The sequence below is a fragment of the Delphinapterus leucas genome, chromosome 21, assembly GCF_059928025.1.
Source record: "Delphinapterus leucas isolate spDelLeu-1000000601 "Yukka" chromosome 21, BTC_Dleu_Yukka2, whole genome shotgun sequence".
NCBI lineage: Eukaryota > Metazoa > Chordata > Mammalia > Artiodactyla > Monodontidae > Delphinapterus > Delphinapterus leucas.
This window is the reverse complement of record NC_143149.1, coordinates 27,509,505-27,533,689: the sequence shown is the minus strand read 5'-3', so window position 1 is coordinate 27,533,689 and position 24,185 is coordinate 27,509,505. Positions and strand designations below refer to the sequence as shown.

The 24,185-nt window shown below is 40.0% G+C and overlaps 1 protein-coding gene across 1 annotated transcript in view; it reads right to left on the bottom strand.

The window, feature by feature from the left end:
* Window positions 1-23,189, bottom strand: part of UNC5D (unc-5 netrin receptor D) — a 192,959-nt gene extending 169,770 nt beyond the window's left edge. The window contains exon 1 of the mRNA XM_089903552.1: window positions 23,154-23,189. Coding sequence (XP_089759678.1) covers window positions 23,154-23,189 — 36 coding nt within the window. The remainder of the gene's footprint in view (window positions 1-23,153) is intronic.
* Between the last annotated feature and the right edge of the window lie 996 nt (window positions 23,190-24,185).

Below are 24,185 nucleotides of genomic sequence, written 5' to 3'. Positions count from 1 at the left end.
CAAACCCAAAATAATTAAGAAAATGATAATAGGAACATACATATTGATAATTACCTTAAATGTAAATGGATTAAATGCTCCAACCAAAAGACATAGACCGGCTGAATGGATACAAAAACAAGACCCATATATATGCTGTCTACAAGAGACCCACTTCAGACCTTGGGACACATACAGACTGAAAGTGAGGGGATGGAAAAAGATATTCCTTGCAAATGGAAATCTAAAGAAAGCTGAGGTAGCAATTCTCATATCAGACAAAATAGACTTTAAAATAAAGACTATTACAAGAGACAAAGAAGGACACTACATAATGATCAAGGGATCAATCCAAGAAGATATAACAATTGTAAATATTTATGCACCCAACATAGGAGCACCTCAATACGTAAGGCAAATACTAACAGCCATAAAAGGGGAAATCGACAGTAACACAATAAAAGTAGGGGACTTTAACACCTCACTTTCACCAGTGGACAGATCATCCAAAATGAAAATAAATAAGGAAACACAAGCCTTAAATGGCACATCAAACAAGATGGACTTAATTGATATTTATAGGACATTCCATCCAAAAAAAGAGAATACACTTCTTCTCAAGTGCTCATGGAACATTCTCCAGGATAGATCATATCTTGGGTCACAGATTAAGCCTTGGTAAATTTAAGAAAACTGAAATCATATCAAGTATCTTTTCTGATCACAGTGCTATGACACTAGATATCAATTACAGGACAAACCTGTAAAAAAAAAAATACAAAACACATGGATGCTAAACAGTATGCTACTAAATAACCAAGAGATCACTGAAGAAATCAAAGAGGAAATCAAAAAATACCTAGAAAAAAATGACCATGAAAACATGATGACCCAAAACCTACGGGATGCAGCAAAAGCAGTTCTAAGAGGGAAGTTTATAGCAACACAATCCTACCTCAAGAAACAAGAAACACCTCAAATAAACAACCTAACCTTACACCTAAAGCAATTAGAGCAAGAAGTACAAAGAAACCTCAGCATAAGCAGAAGGAAAGCAATCATATGAGATAAGAAATAAATGAAGGAAACAATAGCAAAGATCAATAAAATGAAAAGATGGTTCTTTCAGAAAATAAACAACATTGATAAACCATTAGCCAGAGTCATCAAGATAAAAAGGGAGAAGACTCAAATCAAAAGAATTAGAAATGAAAAAAGAAGAAGAAACAAGTGACACTGGAGAAATACAAAGGAGCCTGAGACATTACTACAAGCACTATATGCGAATAAAATGGACAACCTGGAATAAATGAACAAATTTTTAGAAAAGCGCAACTTTCCGAGACTGAACCAGGAAAATAGAAAATATAAACAGACCAATCACAAGCACTGAAATTGAAACTGTGAATAAAAACCTTTCAACAAACAAAAGTCCAGGACCAGATGGATTCACAGGCGAATTCTATCAAACATTTAGAGAAGAGCTAACACCTATCCTTCTCAAATTCTTCCAAAATATAGCAGAGGGAGGAGCACTCCCAAACTCATTCTACGAGGCCACCATCACCCTGATAACAAAACCAGACAGAGATGGTGCAAAAAATGAAAACTACAGTCCAATATCACTGATGAATGTAGGTGCAAAAATCCTCAACAACATACTAGCAGACAGAATCCAACAGCAAACTAAATTGATCATACACCATGATCAAGTGGGGTTTATCCCAGGAATGCAAGGATCTTTCAGTATACACGAATGAATCAATGTGATACAGTATACTAACAAACTGAAGGAGAAAACTATATGATCATCTCAATAGATGCAGAAAAAGCTTTTGACAAAATTCAACACCCATTTATGATAAAAACCCTCCAGAAAGTAGGCATAGTGGGAACTTACTTCAAGATAATAAAGGTCATATATGACAAACCCACAGCCAACATCATTCTCAATGGTGAAAAACTGAGACCATTTCCACTAAGATCAGGAACAAGACATGGTTGCCCACTCTCACCACTATTATTCAACATAGTTTTGAAAGTTTTAGCCACAGCAGTCAGAGAAGAAAAAGAAATAAAAGGAATACATATTGGAAAAGAAGTAAAACTGTCACTGTTTGCCGATGACATGATACTATACATAGAGAATCCTAAAGATACCACCAGAAAACTACTAGAGCTAATCAATGAATCTGGTAAAGTTGCAGGATACAAAATTAATGCACAGAAATCTCTTGCATTCCTATACGCTAATGATGAAAAACCTGAAAGAGAAATTAAGGAAACACTCCCATTTACCACTGCAACAAAAGGAATAAAATACCTAGGAATAAACCTACCTAAGGAGACAAAAGACCTGTATGCAGAAAACTATAAGACACTGATGAAAGAAATTAAAGATGATTCAAACAGATGGAGAGATATACCATATTCTTGGATTGGAAGAATCAACATTGTGAAAATGACCATACCACCCAATGCAATTTACAGATTCAGTGCAATCCCTATCAAACTACCAATGGCATTTTTCACAGAACTAGAACAGAAAATTTCACAATTTGTATGGAAACACAAAAGACCCTGAATAGCGCAATAAATCTTGAGAAAGAAAAATGGAACTGGAGGAATCAGGCTTCTGGACCTCTGACTATACTACAAAGCTACAGTAATCAAGACAGTATGGTACTGGCATAAAAAACGGAAATACAGACCAATGGAACAGGATAGAAAGCCCAGAGATAAACCCACGCACATATGGTCACCTTATCTTTGATAAAGGAGGCAGGAATACACAATGGAGAAAAGACAGCCTCTTTAATGAGTGGTGCTGGGAAAACTGGACAGCTACATGTAAAAGAATGAAATTAGAACACTCCCTAACACCATACACAAAAATAAACTCCAAATGAATTAAAGACCTAAATGTAAGGACAGACACTATAAATCTCTGAGAGGAAAACATAGGCAGAACACTGTATGACATGAATCACAGCAAGATCCTTTTTGACCCATGTCCTAGAGAAATGGAAACAAAAATAAACAAATGGGACCTAATGAAACTTAAAAGCTTTTGCACAGCAAAGGAAACCATAAAGAAGACAAGAAGACAACCCTCAGAATGGGAGAAAATATTCCCAAACGAAGCAACTGACAAAGGATTAAGCTCCAAAATATACAAGCAGCTCATGTAACTCAATATCGAAAAAACAAACAACCCAATCTAAATATGCACAGAAGACCTAAATAGACACTTCTCCAAAGAAGATATACAGGCTGCCAACAAACACATGAAAGGATGCTGAACATCATTAATCATTAGAGAAATGCAACTCAAAACTACAATGAGGTATCACCTCACACTGGTCAGAATGGCCATCAGCAAAAAAATCTACAAACAATAAATCCTGGAGAGGGTGTGGAGAAAAGGGAACCCTCTTGCACTGTTGGTGGGAATGTAAATTGATACAGCCACTATGGAGAACAGTATGGAGGTTCCTTAAAAAACTACAAATAGAACTACCATACGACCCAGCAATCCTACCACTGGGCATATACCCTGAGAAAACCATAATTTAAAACGAGAAATGTACCACAATGTTCACTGCAGCTCTATTTACAATAGCCACTGCATGGAAGCAACCTAAGTGTCCACTGACAGATGAATGGATCAAGAAGATGTGGCACATATGTACAATGGAATATTACTCAGCCATAAAAAGAAACGAAATTGAGTTATTTGTAGTGAGGTGGATAGACCTAGAGTCTGTCATACAGAGTGAAGTAAGTCAGAAAGAGAAAGACAAATACTGTATGTTAACACATATATATGGAATTTGAAAAAAAATGGTTCTGATGAACCTAGGGGCAGGACAGGAATATAGACGCAGACATAGAGAATGGACTTGAGGACACGGGGAGGGGCAAGGGTAAGCTGGGATGAAGTGAGAGAGAGGCATGGACATATATACACTCCCAAATGTAAAACAGATAGCTAGTGGGAAGCAGCCGCTTAGCACAGGGAGATCAGCTCGGTGCTCTGTGTCCACCTAGAGGGGTGGGAGAGGGAGGGTGGGATGGAGACGCAAGAGGGAAGAGATATGGGGATATATGTATACGTGTAGCTGATTCACTTTGTTATACAGCAGGAACTAAGACAACATAGTAAAGCAATTACACTGCAATAAAGATGTTAAAAAATAACACAGAGGATATAGTCCATCTTTGTAGTTGTCATTCATTTAGTCAAACTGAGTATTTATTATGCGCTGGATACCATTTGCTGGCATTGAATCCTTACTGAGGGAACTCTTTCTGTGCCTAAACTGGTGTTCTCATGCACACACTGTACCTATATTAGCTGATTCCCATTAGCATCTTTCTCAGAGAACCACCATTTCAGTTCCTCTGCCTTATGGTTTAAATGCTACAGAACAAGCATTTGGTCTTACAACAAAAATATGTGCAGGAAGTGTAGGTGAAATATCTTCTTTCACTGTTATGGATAAAAAAGCACATAACTACCTTTTCTTAAAGATGAACAAAGTTTGCAAAACCTCACGTTGGTACACATGTAGTTCTTGGAATAAAAATATATGAAGGAAAGATGCTGTGCAAGGATGTACCACAGGCTTTTTCATTTTTTCCTTCCCATCCATCTCAAGACCTAGAGAACACTGTCTCAGAGACACACTAGACGGCAAAGGCCATGAGTGACAGCTGGTCCCAAATCAGAAACATAATGAAGGGACTTCATCCACCATTTTGTACGTTGGTTGGTTGGTGCATGAGGAATAAAGAGCAGGGCCAGTAAACCCCAGTTCAAAAAGCAGCTCTTGAATAATATCAGAGGGTGAGTGTCTCTCAATAGCATCCTCATTACCAGGCAAGAGTGAAGAAGCTCTCTCCAGGGAAATAGAGCACACCACTTCCCCGCACCCTTTTGATTTAAACCTGTGAAAAACTCCAATTAGCATCAAGATACACCAGTGCCAACAGAGTAAGCTGAATTCTCCTGTTAAGATAGGATCTGTGTGTGTTTATTTCATCATCAGAGTTTAATATACTGGTACTGCCCAATCCTAGACTGCCCCAGACCAATTAGAGAGGGCTATGAAAGTGGAAACCCTAATCCCATTGGTCACATTCATCTATAAAATGGGCTCAGTATCACCGGCTCCCTCTCAATTTTACAGATGTATTATAAAGATAAAAGGGCTATTCCACAAAGTGCTTTGGGGATTTTAGATGAAAGGTGAGGCAGAACTACATACAAACTCATTTATTCTACGTACCTGGGAAACTTGACCTCTAAAACATGACATCTAAATAAAACAATGTTTGTTGTGACGACTGAACCTGAGTTGAGCTAGAATACGTTTGTGACTCAATCTTATAGAAAATGTGTGATTATTACAAATAAGATGAAACAGGTAAACTCCTTCAGAGTACAATTCTGTTTACGGACTTCACATAAAAACAAAGAGTGCTACAAATTAGGAACCATGTTAGGAAACTAGTTATTGGACCTTTACTTACAAAACGAAACAATTCATTATTTGATATGCTTGGGCATGATCCTATTATAATCTAACCTTCTATGTTGCAAACATTTCTTCCTTATCAGTTGAATGGGAGAAGATTTATTAGAGTTTTCCCCATAGGAAATCAGAATGACTACAGGAACAGACCTCAGGCAGACATGTAGAACTGCTCCCACTAGGGAATAGAGTCTGTGAAAATGACTTGTGATTTATCGACTGTCAAGAGTAAACACACAGGAAGGTGGCCAGGGTTATTTTCAATGGTACTGGTGTTCCTTGCTGAGTTAGCAGGAGTGCAGCGGGGGGTCTCCAAAACGTTTGGATGGGCAAGATACACAAAGACCTCCTGAGAACAGGAGGAAAGGATATCCTACTAGGGGAGCCGATGGGAATCTCCACACCTTGAGGCACTTCCTTGGCAGTGTAATTCCCTCACTGGGAATGCGAGAGCCAGGGAAGGATTCTGTGGTGTCACCTGTCTATGGGGCAGTCTCTGTATACGTCTTTACCTAAATCAATGGTTATCCTGGGGGCAATGATGCCCACCAATTAAGGGGAGACATTTGTCAACGTCTGGAATCATTTCTGATTGGCTCAACTGAGGTGGGAGGGGTTCTACTGACATTGAGTGGGTGGAGCCCATGGATGCTACTAACCTTCCTACAACTCCCCCTGCTGAAAAACATCACTGGGCTGCAAATATCAATAGTGCTGGGGGCTTTCCTGGTGGCGCAGTGGTTGAGTCCACCTGCCGATGCAGGGGACACAGGTTCGTGCCCTGGTCCGTGAAGATCTCACATGCCGCGGAGCGGCTGGGCTCGTGAGCCATGGCCACTGAGCCTGCGCGTCCAGAGCCTGTGCTCCGCAACGGGAGAGGCCACAACAGTGAGAGGCCCGTGTACCGCAAAAAAAAATCAATAGTGCTGAGGTTCGGGAAACCCAGCCTAAGTCAAAAGAATGTATCCTTGATACAAATGAACTTATTTACAAAACAGAAACAGGCCCACAGCTTAAAAAACAAACTTATGGTTACCAAAGGGGAAAGGTATGGGGAAGGGATAAATTAGGAGTTTGGATTAACATATACACACTACTATATATAAAATAAACAACAAGGACCTACTGTACCGCACAGGAAACTCTACTCAATATTCTGTAACAAATTATAAGGGAAAAGAATCTGAAAAAGAATGGATATATGTATAACTGAATCACTTTGCTGTACACCTGAAACTATCACAACTTTGTAAGTCAACTATACTCCAATATAAAATAAAAAATTAAATTAAAAAAGAAATAAAAGGTGATATCAAATCACACACAGAAAAAACACTGTATCCTTTATTTGTTTAATTTTAGGTCATTCACCATCTCCTTTGTGACAGATGCTCAGTTACTAAAAACTATTTATTTTTATTTGTTTATTTATTTTAACATCTTTATTGGAGTATAATTGCCTTACAATGGTGTGTTAGTTTCTGCTTTACAACAAAGTGAATCAGTTATACATATACATATGTTCCCATATCTCTTCCCTCTGACATCTCCCTCCCTCCCACCCTCCCTATCCCACCACTCTAGGTGGTCACAAACCACCTAGCTGATCTCCCTGTGCCATGCGGCTGCTTCCCACTAGCTATCCACCCTACGTTTGGTAGTGTATATATGTCCATGCCGCTCTCTCACTTCGTCGCAGCCTACCCTTCCCCCTCCCCATATCCTCAAGTCCATGCTCTAGTACGTCCATCTTTATTTCTGTCCTACCCCTAGGCTCTTCATGACATTTTTTTTTTCTTAGATTCCATATATATGTGTTAGCATACAGTATTTGTTTTTCTCTTTCTGACTTACTTCACTCTGTATGACAGACTCTAGGTTCACCCGCCTCACTACAAATAACTATTTCGTTTCTTTTCATGGCTGAGTAATATTCCCTTGTATATATGTGCCACATCTTCTTGATCCATTCATCTGTTGATGGACACTTAGGTTGCTTCCATGTCCTGGCTATTGTAAATTGAGCTGCAGTGAACATTGTGGTACATGACTCTTTGAATTATGGTTTTCTCAGGGTATATGCCCAGTAGTGGGATTGCTGGGTCGTATGGTAGTTCTATTTGTAGTTTTTTAAGGAACCTCCATACTGTTCTCCACAGTGGCTGTATCAATTTACATTCCCACCAACAGTGCAAGAGTGTTCCCTCTTCTCCACACCCTCTCCAGCATTTATTGTTTGTAGTTTTTTTTTATGATGGCCATTCTGACCGGTGTGAGATGATATCTCATTGTAGTTTTGATTTGCATTTCTCTAATGATTAATGATATTGAGCATTCTTTCATGTGTTTGTTGTATTGTAGGTATAAAACCTATTTTTACACCCTGCTTTCCATGCCCTCCACCCCCGAAATCGATTTACACAAATAAGTGTAGATCAATAGCTCCTGCATAAAGCCAGGCAAGTGTAATATAGAATTGGGCAGTAGGTAATCAGAACTCTAAATGACTAGGAAAAATCTAATCACTACATAGTTTTGCTTATTCTGTGGTCTTCCTGCTATACACCTCTTTCTCAGTCAAAAATAAGATCATCCAAGATTTCTACTGTCTTCGATCAGAAGCAAGAAGAACTACAATCCTGCAGCCTGTGGAACAAAAACCACATTCACAGAAAGATAGACAAGATGAAAAGGCAGAGGGCTATGCACCAGAGGAAGGAACAAGATAAAACACCAGAAAAACGACTAAATTAAGTGGATATAGGCAGTATTCCAGAAGAAGAATGGACAAGTGACCTGGAAGAGAGAATGGTGGAATTCACTGCTGCAGAACAGAATAAAGAAAAAAGAATGAAAAGGAATGAAGACAGGCTAAGAGACCTCTGGGACAACACTAAACACAACAACATTCGCATTATAGGGGTCCCAGAAGGAGAAGAGAGAGAGAAAAGACCCGAGAAAATATTTGAGGAGATTATAGTCGAAAACTTCCCTAACATGGGAAAGGAAGTAGCCACCCAAGTCCAGGAAGTGCAGAGTGTCCCATACAGGATAAAGGCAAGGAGAAACACACCGAGACACATAGTATCCAAACTGGCAAAAATTAAAGACAAAGAAAAATTACTGAAAGCAGTGAGGGAAAAACAACAAAAAACATACAAGGGAACTCCCATAAGGTTAACAGCTGATTTCTCAGCAGAAACTCTACAAGCCAGAAGGGAGTGGCATGACATATTTAAAGTGATGAAAGGGAAAAACCTACAACCAAATTACTCTACTCAGCAAGGACCTCATTCAGATTCGATGGAGAAATCAAAAGCTTTACAGACAAGCAAAAGCTAAGAGAATTCAGCACCACGAAACCAGCTCTACAACAAATGCTAAAGGAACTCCTCTAAGTGGGAAACACAAGAGAAGAAGAGGACTTACAAAAACAAACCCAAAACAATTAAGAAAATGGTAATAGTAACATGCATATCAATAATTACCTTAAACATGAATGGATTAAATGCTCCAACCAAAAGACACAGGCTTGCTGAATGGATACAAAAACAAGACCCATATATTTGCTGTCTACAAGAGACTCACTTCAGACCTAGGGACACATACAGATTCAAAGTGAGGGGATGGAAAAAAGGTGTTCCATGCAAATGGAAATCAAAAGAAAGCTGGAGTAGAAATACTCATATCAGATAAAATAGATTTTAAAATAAAGATTGTTACAAGAGACAAGGAAGGACACTATATAATGATCAAGGGATCAATCCAAGAAGAAGATATAAGAATTATAAATATATATGCATACAACATAGAAGCACTTCAATACATACGGCAAATGCTAACAGCTATAAAAGAGGAAATCGACAGTAACACAATAATATTGGGGGAATTTAACACCTCACTTACACCAATGGACAGATCATCCAAACAGAAAATTAATAAGGAAACACAAGCTTTAAATGTCACAATAGACCAGGTACATTTAATTGATATATTTAAAGGATATTCCATCCAAAAACAGCAGATTACACTTTCTTCTCAAGTGCACACGGAATACTCTCCAGGACAGATCACCTCTTGGGCCACAAATCAAGCCTCAGTAAATTTAAGAAAATTGAAATCATATCAACCATCTTTTCTGACCACAATGCTATATGATTAGAAATCAATTACAGGGGAAAAAAAACCGTAAAAAACACAAACACATGGAGGTTAAACAATATGTTACTAAATAACCAAGAGATCACTGAAGAAATCAAAGAGGAAATCAAAAAATACCTAAAGACAAATGACAATGAAAACACGATGATTCAAAACCTATGGGATGCAGCAAAAGCAGCTCTAAGAGGGAAGTTTAGAGCAATACAATCCTACCTCAAGAAACAACAAACATCTCAAATAAACAACCTAACCTTACACCTAAAGAAACTAGAGAAAGAAGAACAAAAAAACCACAAAGTTAGGAGAAGGAAAGGAAACATAAAGAGCAGAGCAGAAATAAATGAAATAGCAACAAAGAAAACAATAGCAAAGATCAATAAAACTAAAAAGCTGGCTCTTTGAGAAGATAAACAAAATTGTAAACCATTAGCCAGACGCATCAAGAAAAAGAGGGAGAACACTCAAATCAATAAAATTAGAAATGAAAAAGAAGTTGCAACAGACCCCACAGAAATACAAAGCATCCTAAGAGACTACTACAAGCAATTCTATGCCAATAAAATGGACAACCTGAAAGAAATGGACAAATTCTTAGAAAGGTATAACCTTCCAAGACTGCACCACGAAGAAATAGAAAATATCAACAGACCAATCACAAGTCATGAAATTGAAACTGTGATTAAAAATCTTCCAACAAACAAAAGTCTGGGACCAGATGGCTTCACAGATGAATTCTATCAACATTTTCGAGAAGAGCTAATACCCATCCTTCTCAAACTCTTCCAAAAAATTGCAGAGGAAGGAACACTCCCTAACTCATTCTATAAGGCCACCATCACCCTGACACCAAAACCAGACAAAGATACCGCAAAAGAAAATAAAATTACAGAACAGTATCACTGATGAATATAGATGCAAAAATCCTCAACAAAATACTAGGAAACAGAATCCAACAACACATTAAAAGGATAATACACCATGATCAAGTGGGATTTATCCCAGGGATGCAAGGATTCTTCAATATACGCAAATCAATCAGTGATACACCATATTAACAAACTGAAGAATAAGAACTATGTGATCATCTACATAGGTGCAGAAAAAGCTTTTGACAAAATTCAACACCCATTTATGATAAAAACTCTCCAGAAAGCGGGCACAGAGGGACCTACCTCAACATAATAAAGGCCATATACGACAAACCCACAGCAAACATCATTCTCAATGGTGAAAAATTGAAAGCATTTCTTCTATTATCAGGAACAAGACAAAGATGTCCATTTTCACCACTATTATTCGATGTTATTTTGGAAGTCCTAGCCACGGCAATCAGAGAAGAAAAAGAAATAAAAGGAATCCAAATTGGAAAAGAAGTAAAACTGTCACTGTTTGCAGATGACATGATACTATACATAGAGAATCCTAAAGATGCCACCAGAAAACCACTAGAGCTAATCAATGAATTCGGTCAAGTTGCAGGATACAAAATTAATGCACAGAATTCTCCTGCATTCCTATACACTAATGATGAAAAATCTGAAAGAGAAATTAAGGAAACACTCCCATTTACCACTGCAACAAAAAGTATAAAATACCTAGGAATAAACCTACCTAGGGAGACAAAAGACTTGTATGTAGAAAACTATAAGACACTGCTGAAAGACATTAAAGATGATACAAACAGATGGAGAGATACACCATGTTCTTGGATTGGAAGAATCAATATTGTGAAAATGACTATACTACCCAAAGCAATCTACAGATTCAATGCAATCCCTATCAAATTACCAACGGCATTTTTTTACAGAACTAGAACAAAAAAATCTTAAAACTTGTATGGAGACACAAAAGACCCCAAATAGCAAAAGTGGTCTTGAGGGAAAAAAAACGGAGCTGGAGGAATTAGTCTCCCTGACTTCAGACTATACTAAAAAGCTACAGTAATCAAGACAATATGGTACTGGCACAAAAACAGAAATACAAATCAATGGAACAGGATAGAAAGCTCAGAGATAAACCCACGCATCTATGGTCAACTAATCTATGACAAAGGAGGCAAGGATATACAATGGAGAAAAGACTGTCTCCTCAATAAGTGGTGCTGGGAAAACGGGACAGCTACATGTGAAAGAATGAAATTAGAACACTCCCTAACACCACACACAAAAATAAACTCAAAATGGATTATAGACCTAAAGGTAATACCGGACACTATATAACTCTTAGAGGAAAACATAGGAAGAACACTCTCTGACATAAATCACAGCAAGATCTTTTTTGATCCACCTCCTAGAGTAATGGAAATAAAAACTAAAATAAACAAATGGAACCTAATGAAACATAAAACCTATTGCAAAGCAAAGGAAACTACAAACAAGATGAAAAGACAACCCTCAGAATGGGAGAAAATATTTGCAAACGAATCAATGGACAAAGGATTGATCTCCGAAATATATAAACCACTCATGCAGCTCAATACTAAAAAAACAAACAACCTAATCCACAAATGGGCGGAAGACCTAAATAGACATTTCTCCAAAGAAGACATACAGATGGCCAAGAAGCACATGAAAACTGCTCAACATCACTAATTATTAGAGAAATGCAAATCAAAACTACAATGAGGTATCACCTCACACCAGTTAGAATGGGCATCATCAGAAAATCTACAAACAATAAATGCTGGAGAGGGTGTGGAGAAAGGGGAACCCTCTTGCACTGTTGGTGGGAATGTAAATTGATACAACCGCTATGGAGAACACTATGGAAATTCCTTAAAAAACTAAAAACAGTACTACCATATGACCCAGCAGTCCCACTACTGGGCATATACCCAGAGAAAACCATAATTCAAAAAGACACATGCACCCCAATGTTCACTGCAGCACTATTTACAATAGCCAGGTCATGAAGCAACTAAATGCTCATCGACAGACGAATGGATAAAGAAGATGTGGTACATATATACAGTGGAATAGTACTTAGCCATAAAAAGGAAAGAAATTGGGTCATTTGTAGACACATGGATGGATCTAGAGACTGTCATACAGAGTGAAGTAAGTCAGAAAGAGAAAAACAAATATCGTATATTAACGCATATATGTGGACCCTAGAAAAATGGTACAGATAAACCGGTTTGCAGGGCAGAAATAGAGATACAGATGTAGAGAACAAACGTATGGACACCAAGGGGGGAAAGTGGTGGGGGAGGGGTGGTGTGATGAATTGGGACATACATATATACACTAGTATGTATAAAATGGATAACTAATAAGAACCTGCTGTTTAAAAAAATAAATAAAAAAATTAATGTGGTTGTTCACCCCACACTAAGTAATCATTCATGCTTATAATGAAGGGACCCTGGAAAAATTCTGTCACTCATTAGCTCTTATAACTACCTGGATGTTTTTGACTTCTGAGGCTATACGACACTTTATGCTAATACATTTGAAGGAAAACACATTTCATCTAATCAGGCATTGTTTAGACATCTGCCACCTAACTGATTCCTATATATCCTTCATCACCCTGTCTCAGATGAAGCATTGGTTCTCAAATTAATTCTCTAGCTGTGTAGAATAGCACTGGTTTGGGGAGGAAGGAAATGGATGATTTCTTATGCCATGGTAAATAAAATGTCATGGATGTATAATTAGCTTCAATCGAACTCCTTAAATCTGTATGAGAGGTTTCTTAGTCTGAGCAATTTAATCCACATTTTCTTTCTGACACTCCCACTAAGCCGGCTTTGAGAAAGCTCATGATCCCTTTCCATTAAAAGACCAGTAATACAATATAAATGACAAAAAAAAAAAAAAAAAGGAGGAGAGAGATTTCTACTCTCTTCTTTCTAAATATAATTTCCTCCCCTGTGTCCACCATATAATTTTACTGGGTTTATTTCCGTGAGGAACGAATTGCATGTCTCCTCTTCAGGGCATCTCAGTGAGTCTGAGAGAGGGAACCTAAGACCATAACCTACGTCTATCGCCTTGATGAGGAGGAAAACACTACAAGCATAACTCTTTTCCTCTCTCTTTCCATATGATTCTTGATCTCCCCTTTCTACATACATAACAGTCTTACTGTATATGCGTCTTTTATTATCAGCCAGCTCAAATCCTTTTGTGAATGTAAGCAGGGTATAAATCACAGATAGATAAATGCCACACAGAAGAACCCTTTGCTACATGCATCATGTGCTGTTTATTGCAGTTTTCACATAGCCTTCATCAATAAACTGCCAACAGTCAGTGTTGTTAAAATGATTTCTTACAACTAAGGAGCATTATCATGTTTTCCAAGCAGCCAAGGCAATGAGTTATTATAACTTCTGCTTGACTTCTTATTAAGAGCTGACCTACCTCAGAGCTAGAGCTAGTCTCCTGGGTAGGTGAGTAGACCCTAGATGAGTGACAGGTAAAGTGGAAGCCACACACTTAATGCGTTAGGATAAAATGTGCATCACTTTCAAAGTCAAAATATTTTTTTGTGTGTGGATGTGGTGGGTGATAGCAACGGAGGTATCACTCTATAGCTGCATCGCTGGAACCCAAAGGACACACCTGGGTGCAAATACACCCTGGGACTGAGGTCGGGAGGGAGAGTCAGGAGTAAGAAGGGAATGAGGAGGTAAATACTGCCCACAATGGGATGTAGATTATGGTGCCCAAGGACAGTAGGGGAAAAAAAATAAAATGCTAGTGGACTCTTCTAAGAAGTCTGTACGTGTTTTGTGTAACTTTGTAGAAAAATCCAGAGAGGGAAAAAAAATAACCCATAAGAATTGTTCCTTTATTTACCTTATAATTGCACAAAAGGCACTTTGAAATCAATATATGTTGTCACGTCACCTGTTTCTTCCCTGCATCATAAAGTGTAACCTTTCAAAACTAAATAACTTGTCTCTCTGTACCCTGGAACTCAGTATACTTCTTCTAATGCTCTAAATTCTCTCAAATAGATCCATTTAGGTCACCCAAGGCCCAGGAAATGAATTCACACAGCTCTACCAGGAGCTCTCTGGTCAGTGCCAGAGGACCTTGGGATGGAAATCATTCTCATTTTAGCGATCCCATTAGTAAGGATGTGTACTGCAGTGTCTCTGTTCTGTAACCTTTGCTACTCCTTTGTGTGTTGCCTAGTTTAGTTTACAGTTTAACACTGAAGTAAAAATATGCAGGCTTCTTGCTTCTTGGGGAAAATGAGCACCGTGTACACAGGCCTTGATTGAATGGAAATTCTCTGTGATTCTGGAAGAATGCTTAAGAGCACAACACAAACAAAACGGTGAATGTTGTTTAGTTTTTTGTTTTAGTCTCACTTATGAGTTTATAAACCATTTTCCAAACCATCCTGATTTAAAATTTTAACAACAACATAAGGAGATAGATGTTATCTGGACTGAGATTCAGAAATCTTAAGATCACATAGGACAATGAGTGGTACAGTTAAAATGAAGTGCCAGGGTTTTGTTTGTTTGAACTACAAAGCCTGTGTTCTTCTCTGTACATTCCAATGGGTGACTGGTTTGGACCAACCACCGGGCTTTGATCTGGCTTCTTGTCAAGATTCTACCTTCCACATGATCGTTCTTGTGGATTCCTGCCTGTGGGTAAGTGGCCCTGCCTCGTGCCTAACCCAGGCTCTGTGACACTACGTTGCTGCCGGCACTCATTACTCTGGGCCTCCGTGTGCCTGGAAGTGTGTACTGGACATCAGAAAATGTAGGCCTAGCCATTCTGACCAGATACTTTAAAGGCTATACCTGGGATCGAGACAGAAAATAATTCTTCACCTCAGGGAACAAAAAAAAGCATAAAATAAATTGCTTAGTATTGGACTAGAAGGGGTATGTGCACCTAAAATTACTGACCGTGGTCTAGAAAAAGTCTTTGTAAATCAGAAAAAGGTGGGACACGGGCAACCACCACCAAGGGAATATTTAGATCTTGAACCGGGCAGCAAGTTAACAAGCATGTAAAGATAGACAACTGGTCTACCTGAACACTGGGGAGTTGGGATCCCAACGTTTTGCACACTGAGTCATGTCCCCAGGGGAGCAGAGAATGCCAAGGAATACGGCAGGCGGCATGGCTGCAGGCTCTACTGTCAACGGTACTATTGGAGGGAGGTGGAGAACCCTGCAGAGGAGACCCCAGACTCCAGGGGAATTAACTGGGACCCAGACTATCCGAACTGCAAGTTGGCACCTGAGAACCAACTTCTCTTCTGTAAGGAGGGAGCCGATTATTAAAGCTAGAGTCTACTGGTGCAGCCACTGTGGAAAGCAGTATAGAGGTTTCTCACAAAACTAAAAATAGTTTCCTACTTGGAAACTACCATATGACCCAGCAATTCCACCCCTGGTTATATATCCAAAAAAACAAAACAAAAACAAAAACACTAATTTGAAAAGATACATGCACCCCTGTGTTCATAGCAGCATCATTTACAATAGCCAAGATATGGAAGTAACCTAAGCGCCTAACAACAGATGAATGGATAAAGAGGATGTGAGATACACACACACACACACACACACACACACATCATGGAGTACCACTCGGCCGTAAAACAGAATGAAATTTTGCTATTTGCAGCAACATGGATGGACTTGGTGGGCATTAGGTAAGTGAAATAAGTCTGAGAAAGACAAATACTGTATGATATCACTTATATGTGGAATCTAAAAAATACAACCAACTAGTGACTATAACAAGAAGCAGACTCGCAGAGAACAAACTAGTGGTTGCCAGTGGTGGGGGAGCAGCGCAGGGGTGGTGGAGTGGGAGGTACAAACTACTGGGGGTAAGACAGGCTCAAGGATGTATTGTACAACACGGGGAATAGAGCCAATATTCTGTAATAACTATAAATGGAAAGTAACCTTTAAAAATTGTATGAAACTAGGGGCTTCTCTGGTGGTGCAGGGGTTGAGAGTCCGCCTGCCGATGCAGGGGACACGGGTTCGTGCCCCGGTCCGGGAAGATCCCACATGCCGCGGAGCGGCTGGGCTCGTGAGCCACAACTACTGAGCGTGCGCGTCTGGAGCCTGTGCTCTGCAAAACGGGAGAGCCCGCCATAGTGAGAGGCCCGTGCGCCGCGATGAAGAGTGGCCCCCGCTTGCCACAAGTAGAGAAAGCCCTCGCACAGAAATGAAGACCCAACACATCAAAAATGAATAAATTAATTAATAAACTCCTACCCCCAACATCTTCTTTAAAAAAAAAAAATTGTATAAAAAAAATTTTTTTTAAAGCTAGAGTCCAAACAAAGGAGGTGAGAATCCATCGACAGGCAGTTTGCCGACATGTGGGACGTCAAGGGCTAGTTTTGGACTAGGAAAGGGGCTCGAAAGGAACCACAATCAGTAGCTGAGAACTAGGAGGGCTCCTGGAGCAGGCGAGACCTCACACACGTGGCGGGAGAGGAGGCGGCAGCCTAGACCCATCTGAGCCTTTCTGGTCTGAAGGTGGCTAACCGCTGGGAGGGGCAGAATGCCCACAGTGAGTCTGAGGACACCAGCGTAAAGGCGAGGTGTGACTTTGCGCTGACCTCCTTGTGCACCGTCCTGCAGTGGACGGGACTGCAGTGAAAGAGGAGCAGGGATGTGATCTTCAGAAAGGAATTCCATGTCCCCTCCTACCTCTGAATGTGACAGCCATAGCAGCACAGGGAGGAGGCTGTGGCTGGTGGCAGGTTCTCGTATTTCCTTGGATAAAGGTGACCTGGACAGAATGAAGACCACCAGATGGATGTGAAGTCAAATGACACTCAGCCTTCAGGGATCGAAGGCCCCCTTCCTCAGTCTTCATAACCATTGAGGTCACAAAGACCCCATTTCTAGGGGCTTCCTTGGTGGCGCAGTGGTTGAGAGTCCACCTGCCAATGTAGGGGACATGGGTTCGTGCCCCGGTCCGGGAGGATCCCACATGCCGCAGAGTGGCTGGGCCCGTGAGCCGTGGCCGCTGAGCCTGCACGTCTGTAGTCTGTGCTCCGCAGCAGGAGCGGCCACAACAGTGAGAGGCCCGCGTACCAAAAAAAAAAAAACAAAAGAACCCATTTCTACGTCTATGTCATTCCATATAACAAACAAAATAAAAGTAGCTGGTCTTTCAGCTCCAAGTTTTGGAGGGAATCAATGCCATGTTAAAGAGGTTTGTTTCCCAAATAATGTAGGCTTTCCTCATTCACATACTGAGAAGAAAGCACGAGTGGAAAAGAGACTGAAGCTCACCCCAAATAAGAGAAAAACAGAAAACTTTTCTGTCCACTATGAACACAGATCCAGGGCAGGTTTATAGATTTGCCACTGGTTGCATCTCACATATGCAGATATCAGTCAGTCATCTGGTTTCAGCTGGGTCTTGGTTTTAAGTGCAAGGAGGCCCTGATTGCTCTGTGGCAACGCAACTGATTTCTGTGCTTGAGTCTGGGAAGCAAGGCTTTGATGATGAGCCTGGCGGAATAGTGGGTGATGCCAGACACGTGCAGATGCCTACACGGACCCCAGTTAGGAATTCATCTTGTCCTTAGAAGACTGGATAAATGATGCCGAGGAATTCTTTTTCTGGCTAATATAAAATCATATTACATAGGAAAATAAGTTAGCCATGTTAAAACACCCTCTGAAGAAAGTACAAGAGTGAGGGACCATGGATCCCAAAGCTCTATCGCAACTACACATAATCCCTGCACATAATCATATAAGGTCAGGCCTAAGGGTGATCGTCGTCAATATCCTCATACTACAGGTGAAGACACTAAGAGCTCTAAGCAAAATCAGAGGAAGTTCCTCTTCATCTGCCCTGTTCAGACTACTGGTCACGGAAGTGAACAGCTTGAGCACTTTTCTGCTTCCATAGACTTGAATTCCCCTGGTCCGTACATGTGCTGGGGTGACAAAGTCGAACGAGGCTGAACACCTAATGATCTGAGGCCACTGGGTCAACAACTTTCCAACAGTGTAGAGTGGAGCCATCCAGCCGCGAGTGGTGCAGGTGATCGAAGACTTGACCGAGAGCCAGAAGAGGTGTGTGAAGTGGCTGCCGTAACACCGACTAGCTGTGTGACTTTGAGTAAAGCATCAGGCGTCTCTGGATCTCATTTCACCGTCCCTAAAGTGAGGCAGTCAGGTCAAATGGTTTCCGAGGCTCCTTCCTTCCAGATCAAATCGTCTGCCTTTTCACAAAGCAGAGATCAGAGACCCACCATCCAGAGAAACTGCTGTCATTCACAAATGAGGATCGCTGAGCAGAGATATCCAGGTGCTGTCTTGAATCCTTGAGACGCAAAATTATGCCCTTGGGAGAAGCCTGGCTTACAGTAGGGATGAAGTTGGCAACATTCTGGCAGATTTTTTTCTCCCTTGTAAACTATTCTGGCTCTGATTCAATCGTATCTTTGGTAGCACTTTAAACCAGTTAACAGAATTAGATGGGGAAGATCTAACTAGCCTTTTTTTTCCCTCTCTCTCTAAGAATCACTAGATGAAAGTGAAATTGGATCAGAAGGTACAGTCCTAAAATTCCAGAGAAAATCCTGGGAAATTCTACAAGACAAGAGTTTGCAAGGCTGTCCCTAGGGAGAGCCAGACCATTCTCAACACACTTAACTGCCACAATATTTCTGGCTTGATGACACAGAAACAGAGGACTCTGTTGCTTCTTCAGGGCTAATAAGACTTAGCTTTGGCTTTTTCTCTGCTCCTGGTATAACCAGGCTGGATGACTCAGCCAGTGTCAGAGGAATAGTAAACTATCCCTAATGCTAGCCTTATTTTCTGAGATCAGGACTGCTCAGAATTCAAATGAGGGCCTATTAATCCCTGATCATATACTGATCATACAAAGTAATTGCAAGCGGGGGCGGGGGGGGAGAAGTACAGGTCAGTGAATGCAAGAGTGTTTGTAGATGCTCCAAGTCGCTGAAAGAGCTTTACCACGAATTCCAATATCATAACAACCTTTCCTATAAGTAGATAAAGTCCAGTATAAAAGGTCCAGAGTTCTGCTGTCAGGGAAGCAACTCGTTACATTTACTTCATTAGATTCATCAACTTAAATCCAGAAAATAAAAGACAAAATTAAAGCCTTTTGCACATGTAACTATATTACATATTTCTTATTTTCAAGGTATTAAAAAAACAGGTTGCCAGGTAAGAAAGAGTTCAAATAATTCAATAAGAGAGGGAAATCAAAAAAGCTGGGAAAACCAAAATCTTATGGCTACCCCCAAATTAAAATAATTCTGGGTCTAGGCATCATACAGATGACCTCATTTATAATGATCTCAACACTTTTATGACTCAGAGGGGAACTTAAGACTGATAAACAGACAACACATTACAGCACAGAAGTTACAGCTGTGTGCTAAAATTTGTACGCACTTTTGTGAAACTGAAACATAGCCCTTCCTAATTATGAGATGACCGAGTGATTGAAAAAGTGCCCATATTTAGGTAGCTTTTCACTCTTCGATTTAAAACAACAGAAAACATTGCCACCATTATTTAGGGGAAAATATAGGTTTGCTATTGAAACAGCACTGGCAGTTTGGGAGAAAAATGGCAAATACAAAAGGCAAGAGGATAGAAGCTTTGGATGTAAACTGTACCCTGGGTCTGCTCCCCATTTCTGCACCAAAGAAATCCACAAGAATGTCCACAGCAATGATGGAGCACCAGCCTGGAATTTGGCTGTGTTTGCATTCTGAGGTTGATTTCCTCATCTGTATAAACAAGGGGTTGGACAAGTCTGGCTAATCATTATGATCCTATCCAGATTTAACAATCGCTAATTCTATGATGTATACAGATATTTTCTAGAAGGGGCCACCCTGTGGGAAATCTCTAATTATTATATCATCAAGAGTGAGTCTCATACTGTAACACAGCATTAAGCCAGCTCCTCATAGCGCTTATGATAACAAGCTTGTTCTCTATCCCCTTCATAAACCTAACTTCTGTTTGAACCTATAAAACCTATCACTCTAGGGTTATGTAGGACACAGTCATTTAATACGTAATCCATTTCTGAAAACATTAAGTTCAGAGGATCTTTTTAAAAGACAATTGTTTGTGCGTTGGAAAGTTTCTAAAATATAATACCAAGGAAAAGCAAAGAAAGAAGGACAGAAATATTTCTCTGATTCTAAAATATACAAGCACACTTTGCACACTGACATCTTGGAAATCTGGTTGTGTTTATAGTTGATAACATCTTAAAATTAAACACTGGCTTTCAGTGGTATACAAAGTAATTGCTCTTCTTACACTTGATGGCATCTTAAAGTCTATTAAATGCAGTATTGCCTGTCACCTAGACACCAGACTCACACCTTTCTTCCAACCACAACAAAAAAAGACAGTGCAGCAAGTACAAAAAGAGAGCCTTTTTTTTTTTTTTTTTTTAATAAAGTGCTATCAACTGGAGAATGGCAATGGCATTTGGAATTTTCTGCCATGATGACTACTTGAAAATCCTGGGTTACTTCCCACAGAAACAGGAGGGCTAGATTTTGCTAAGTAAAGATGGCTGCATTCTCAGACAGAAGACCCACAGACTATAAATTATTCACCAGGGGAAAAGGCTGCATGCTTTGCTATGAAGGGAATGGTGACAAATCAATATAATAAAGGTGCCCTGAAAGTACTAAGCGTCTCCCCCCAACGCCCGGCCCCAGCTCCTCTGTCTTCACAAGATGAATCAAACAAATTAGGGCAGAAATTACTAGATTAATTAAACCAGGTGATTATGTCTGAACGTTAATGTTTAGAACTCTATCTTAAAGGTTACTGGGTTTTATTCCGGGGGTGTGTACAAAACTGATAAGAAAAATTGGGGAAGAGGCTAATATGATGGACTCTATGAAAAGCTTTTTTTCACTTGTTTCTGTTTTATATTTAAAAATCCCTGGGGAATTTCCTGGTGGTCCAGTGATTAGGACTCAGCACTTTCACTGCCATGGGCCCGGGTTCAAACCTTGGTTGAGGAACTAAGATCCCACAAGCCGCTCAGCGGGGCCAAAAAAAAAAAAATCCTTGATTAAGGGGAAGGATAAATTAGGAGTTTGGGATTAACATATATGCATTACTATATATGAAATAAATAATCAACAAGGACCTACCATATAGCACAGGGAACTCTACTTAATATTTTGTAAAAACCTATGAGGGAAAATAATCTGACAAATAATGGGTATATGTATAACTGAATCACTTTGCTGTACACCTGAAACTAACACAACATTGTAAATCAACTATACTTCAATAAAAAAAGAAAAATCCCTGAACACATTTTGTTGACATCTGTGTTTAATTTGGAAAGATGAACGAAACTGTCAACCCTTTAACCATTTCTTAGTAGAGGGGTGCTGAGGGGTCGGTAGGAGAGAGGCATCGGTCTCTACAGACTAGCAGAGTTAGCGCATACTAGGTTATGAGTACTAAGTGTTCTGCAATGTGGTCAGAGCCAGTCTAGAGTTTTACTAAGTGAAATAACCTCCAATACCAACAAATGCAATGTCTGGCAGAAAACATAAGCAATTACAAACTAGCAAAGCAGTTTCATAAGCAGATTTGGTCCCTACACGGACACACAGGTTTGCTTGATAGTATTATCCAAAATATGTTTGAACTAGTACAGAGAAATAATGAAACGTCCCTTTTGCTAGAGCACTGAGGCTGCCTGGATGATACATATTCCCAGTCTGTGCTCTAGGGAAAGTAATAGCAACACAGCAAGTGGAAATCGTACCTTGCTAGCTCTGCTTTAATCATTTTCAAGCACTCGTAATCTTTCATATGGCTTTGAACCCAAATGTGCTGAAGGCTACGTGTGCCCTGCTATCAACGCAATACCTTACAGAATCGAATTAATCATTTTCATTCATTTCTAGCCTAGGAGCATGGTTTACCAAGCACCATCATCACGTCTATGCATATAGCTCATCAGAGTTAAATTCCAAGGGGAGGCTATATTTTAATCTTTTGGTTATAATTACAATCTGAAACAAAGTCCTATACAAAACACATATGGATCTTTTATGAGTTTCTAAGATATTATGATTATTATTTTAGCGTTTATAAGATACTCTGAGAGTACCGCATAGAATTTATAACTTGAGATTTTCTTATACATTGAGATTTAATTCTTTGTTTTGCATTTAAAAACAATCTGAGTAGCCCAAGGGGGAAGAATCCATGCGGTATTTTACAGACACTGTGGGACATGGGGTCAGCTGCCCCCTTACTGCATACCGTTCCCATTAGTATTGATGAGAAGGCCAGACATACAACAAAAGGAAAAAGAGAACCCGTGGGTTCTAAACCAAAGCCGAGAAATAGTCCCACTATCTGCCAAGGAGCAATTTAATTAAACTCCTGTTTACTGCTACTCACTCCACTTTCATGCATCTCAGCAAGCAGCAACAGCATCTGTGTTTGCTTATCACCAAACCAGTCTTGCTTACTTTCGACAGAGTTTCCAGATCAATAATCATGGGCATCGATTGCACACTCCGCCTTGAAAACTGAAGCCAGTATGTCCTCAATGAAAAATGAAACACGCTTATTGTATTTGTAACTAATGTTCCCTGAAAGTAAAGCAAATATTGATATTCCAGGCACACATAAAAACCTAGACGTATCACGAAGTGTGTAAAATGCACACTGCACGCATTTAATAATCATACTACATTGTCAATAACGGGGAACAAGGTACAATGACTGCTGTAATTCACCAACCCCATTTTTTCCTTCCAGGAGCACCACATTGTTTTATTACAATATAGCAATCCTGCCACATTATATCTTACAGTATGCGTACAAGAACCGTAAATAGACTAGCCCATCTACAATAGGCAGCAACGACTCTCCCAGCTTTGGCGATACTTGCGACTTGGCTTTTATGTGAATTTCACATTTTGTTGATGGGTTTGCAATGAAATTCGGTACTGCCCAGAAGAGAAATTATTCTACATTTCTATTAAAAGCTATAGTAGTAAATAAACCGTAACAGTTTATGTAGATATCCACTGGAACATCAAGGGGAGACCATCTAAGTGCCAGACCCTGTGTTAAACATCTGATAAACGAGCACCTATAAGGCACATTTCTAACATTTTTTTCAAGTGATAGAGTTTTAAAGATATTTTAGAATACTGTACCAACCTCTGCAGAACACTCAAAAATCAAAGGAGGTTTATGTTTGTCAGAAAGCAGCTGTATAGCTCATCACCGTGGAGTGCCCTGTGAGGGCTGGAAATGAAAGTGTTATTGGAAAGCAGATAAAAAGCTACCATAGGGCTTCCCTGGTGGCTGAGAGTCCGCCTGCCGATGCAGGGGTCATGGGTTCGTGCCCCGGTCCGGGAAGATCCCACATGCCGCGGAGCGGCTGGGCCCGTGAGCCATGGCCGCTGAGCCTGCGCGTCCGGAGCCTGTGCTCCGCAACGGGAGAGGCCACAGCAGTGAGAGGCCCGCGTACCGCAAAAAAACAAAACAAA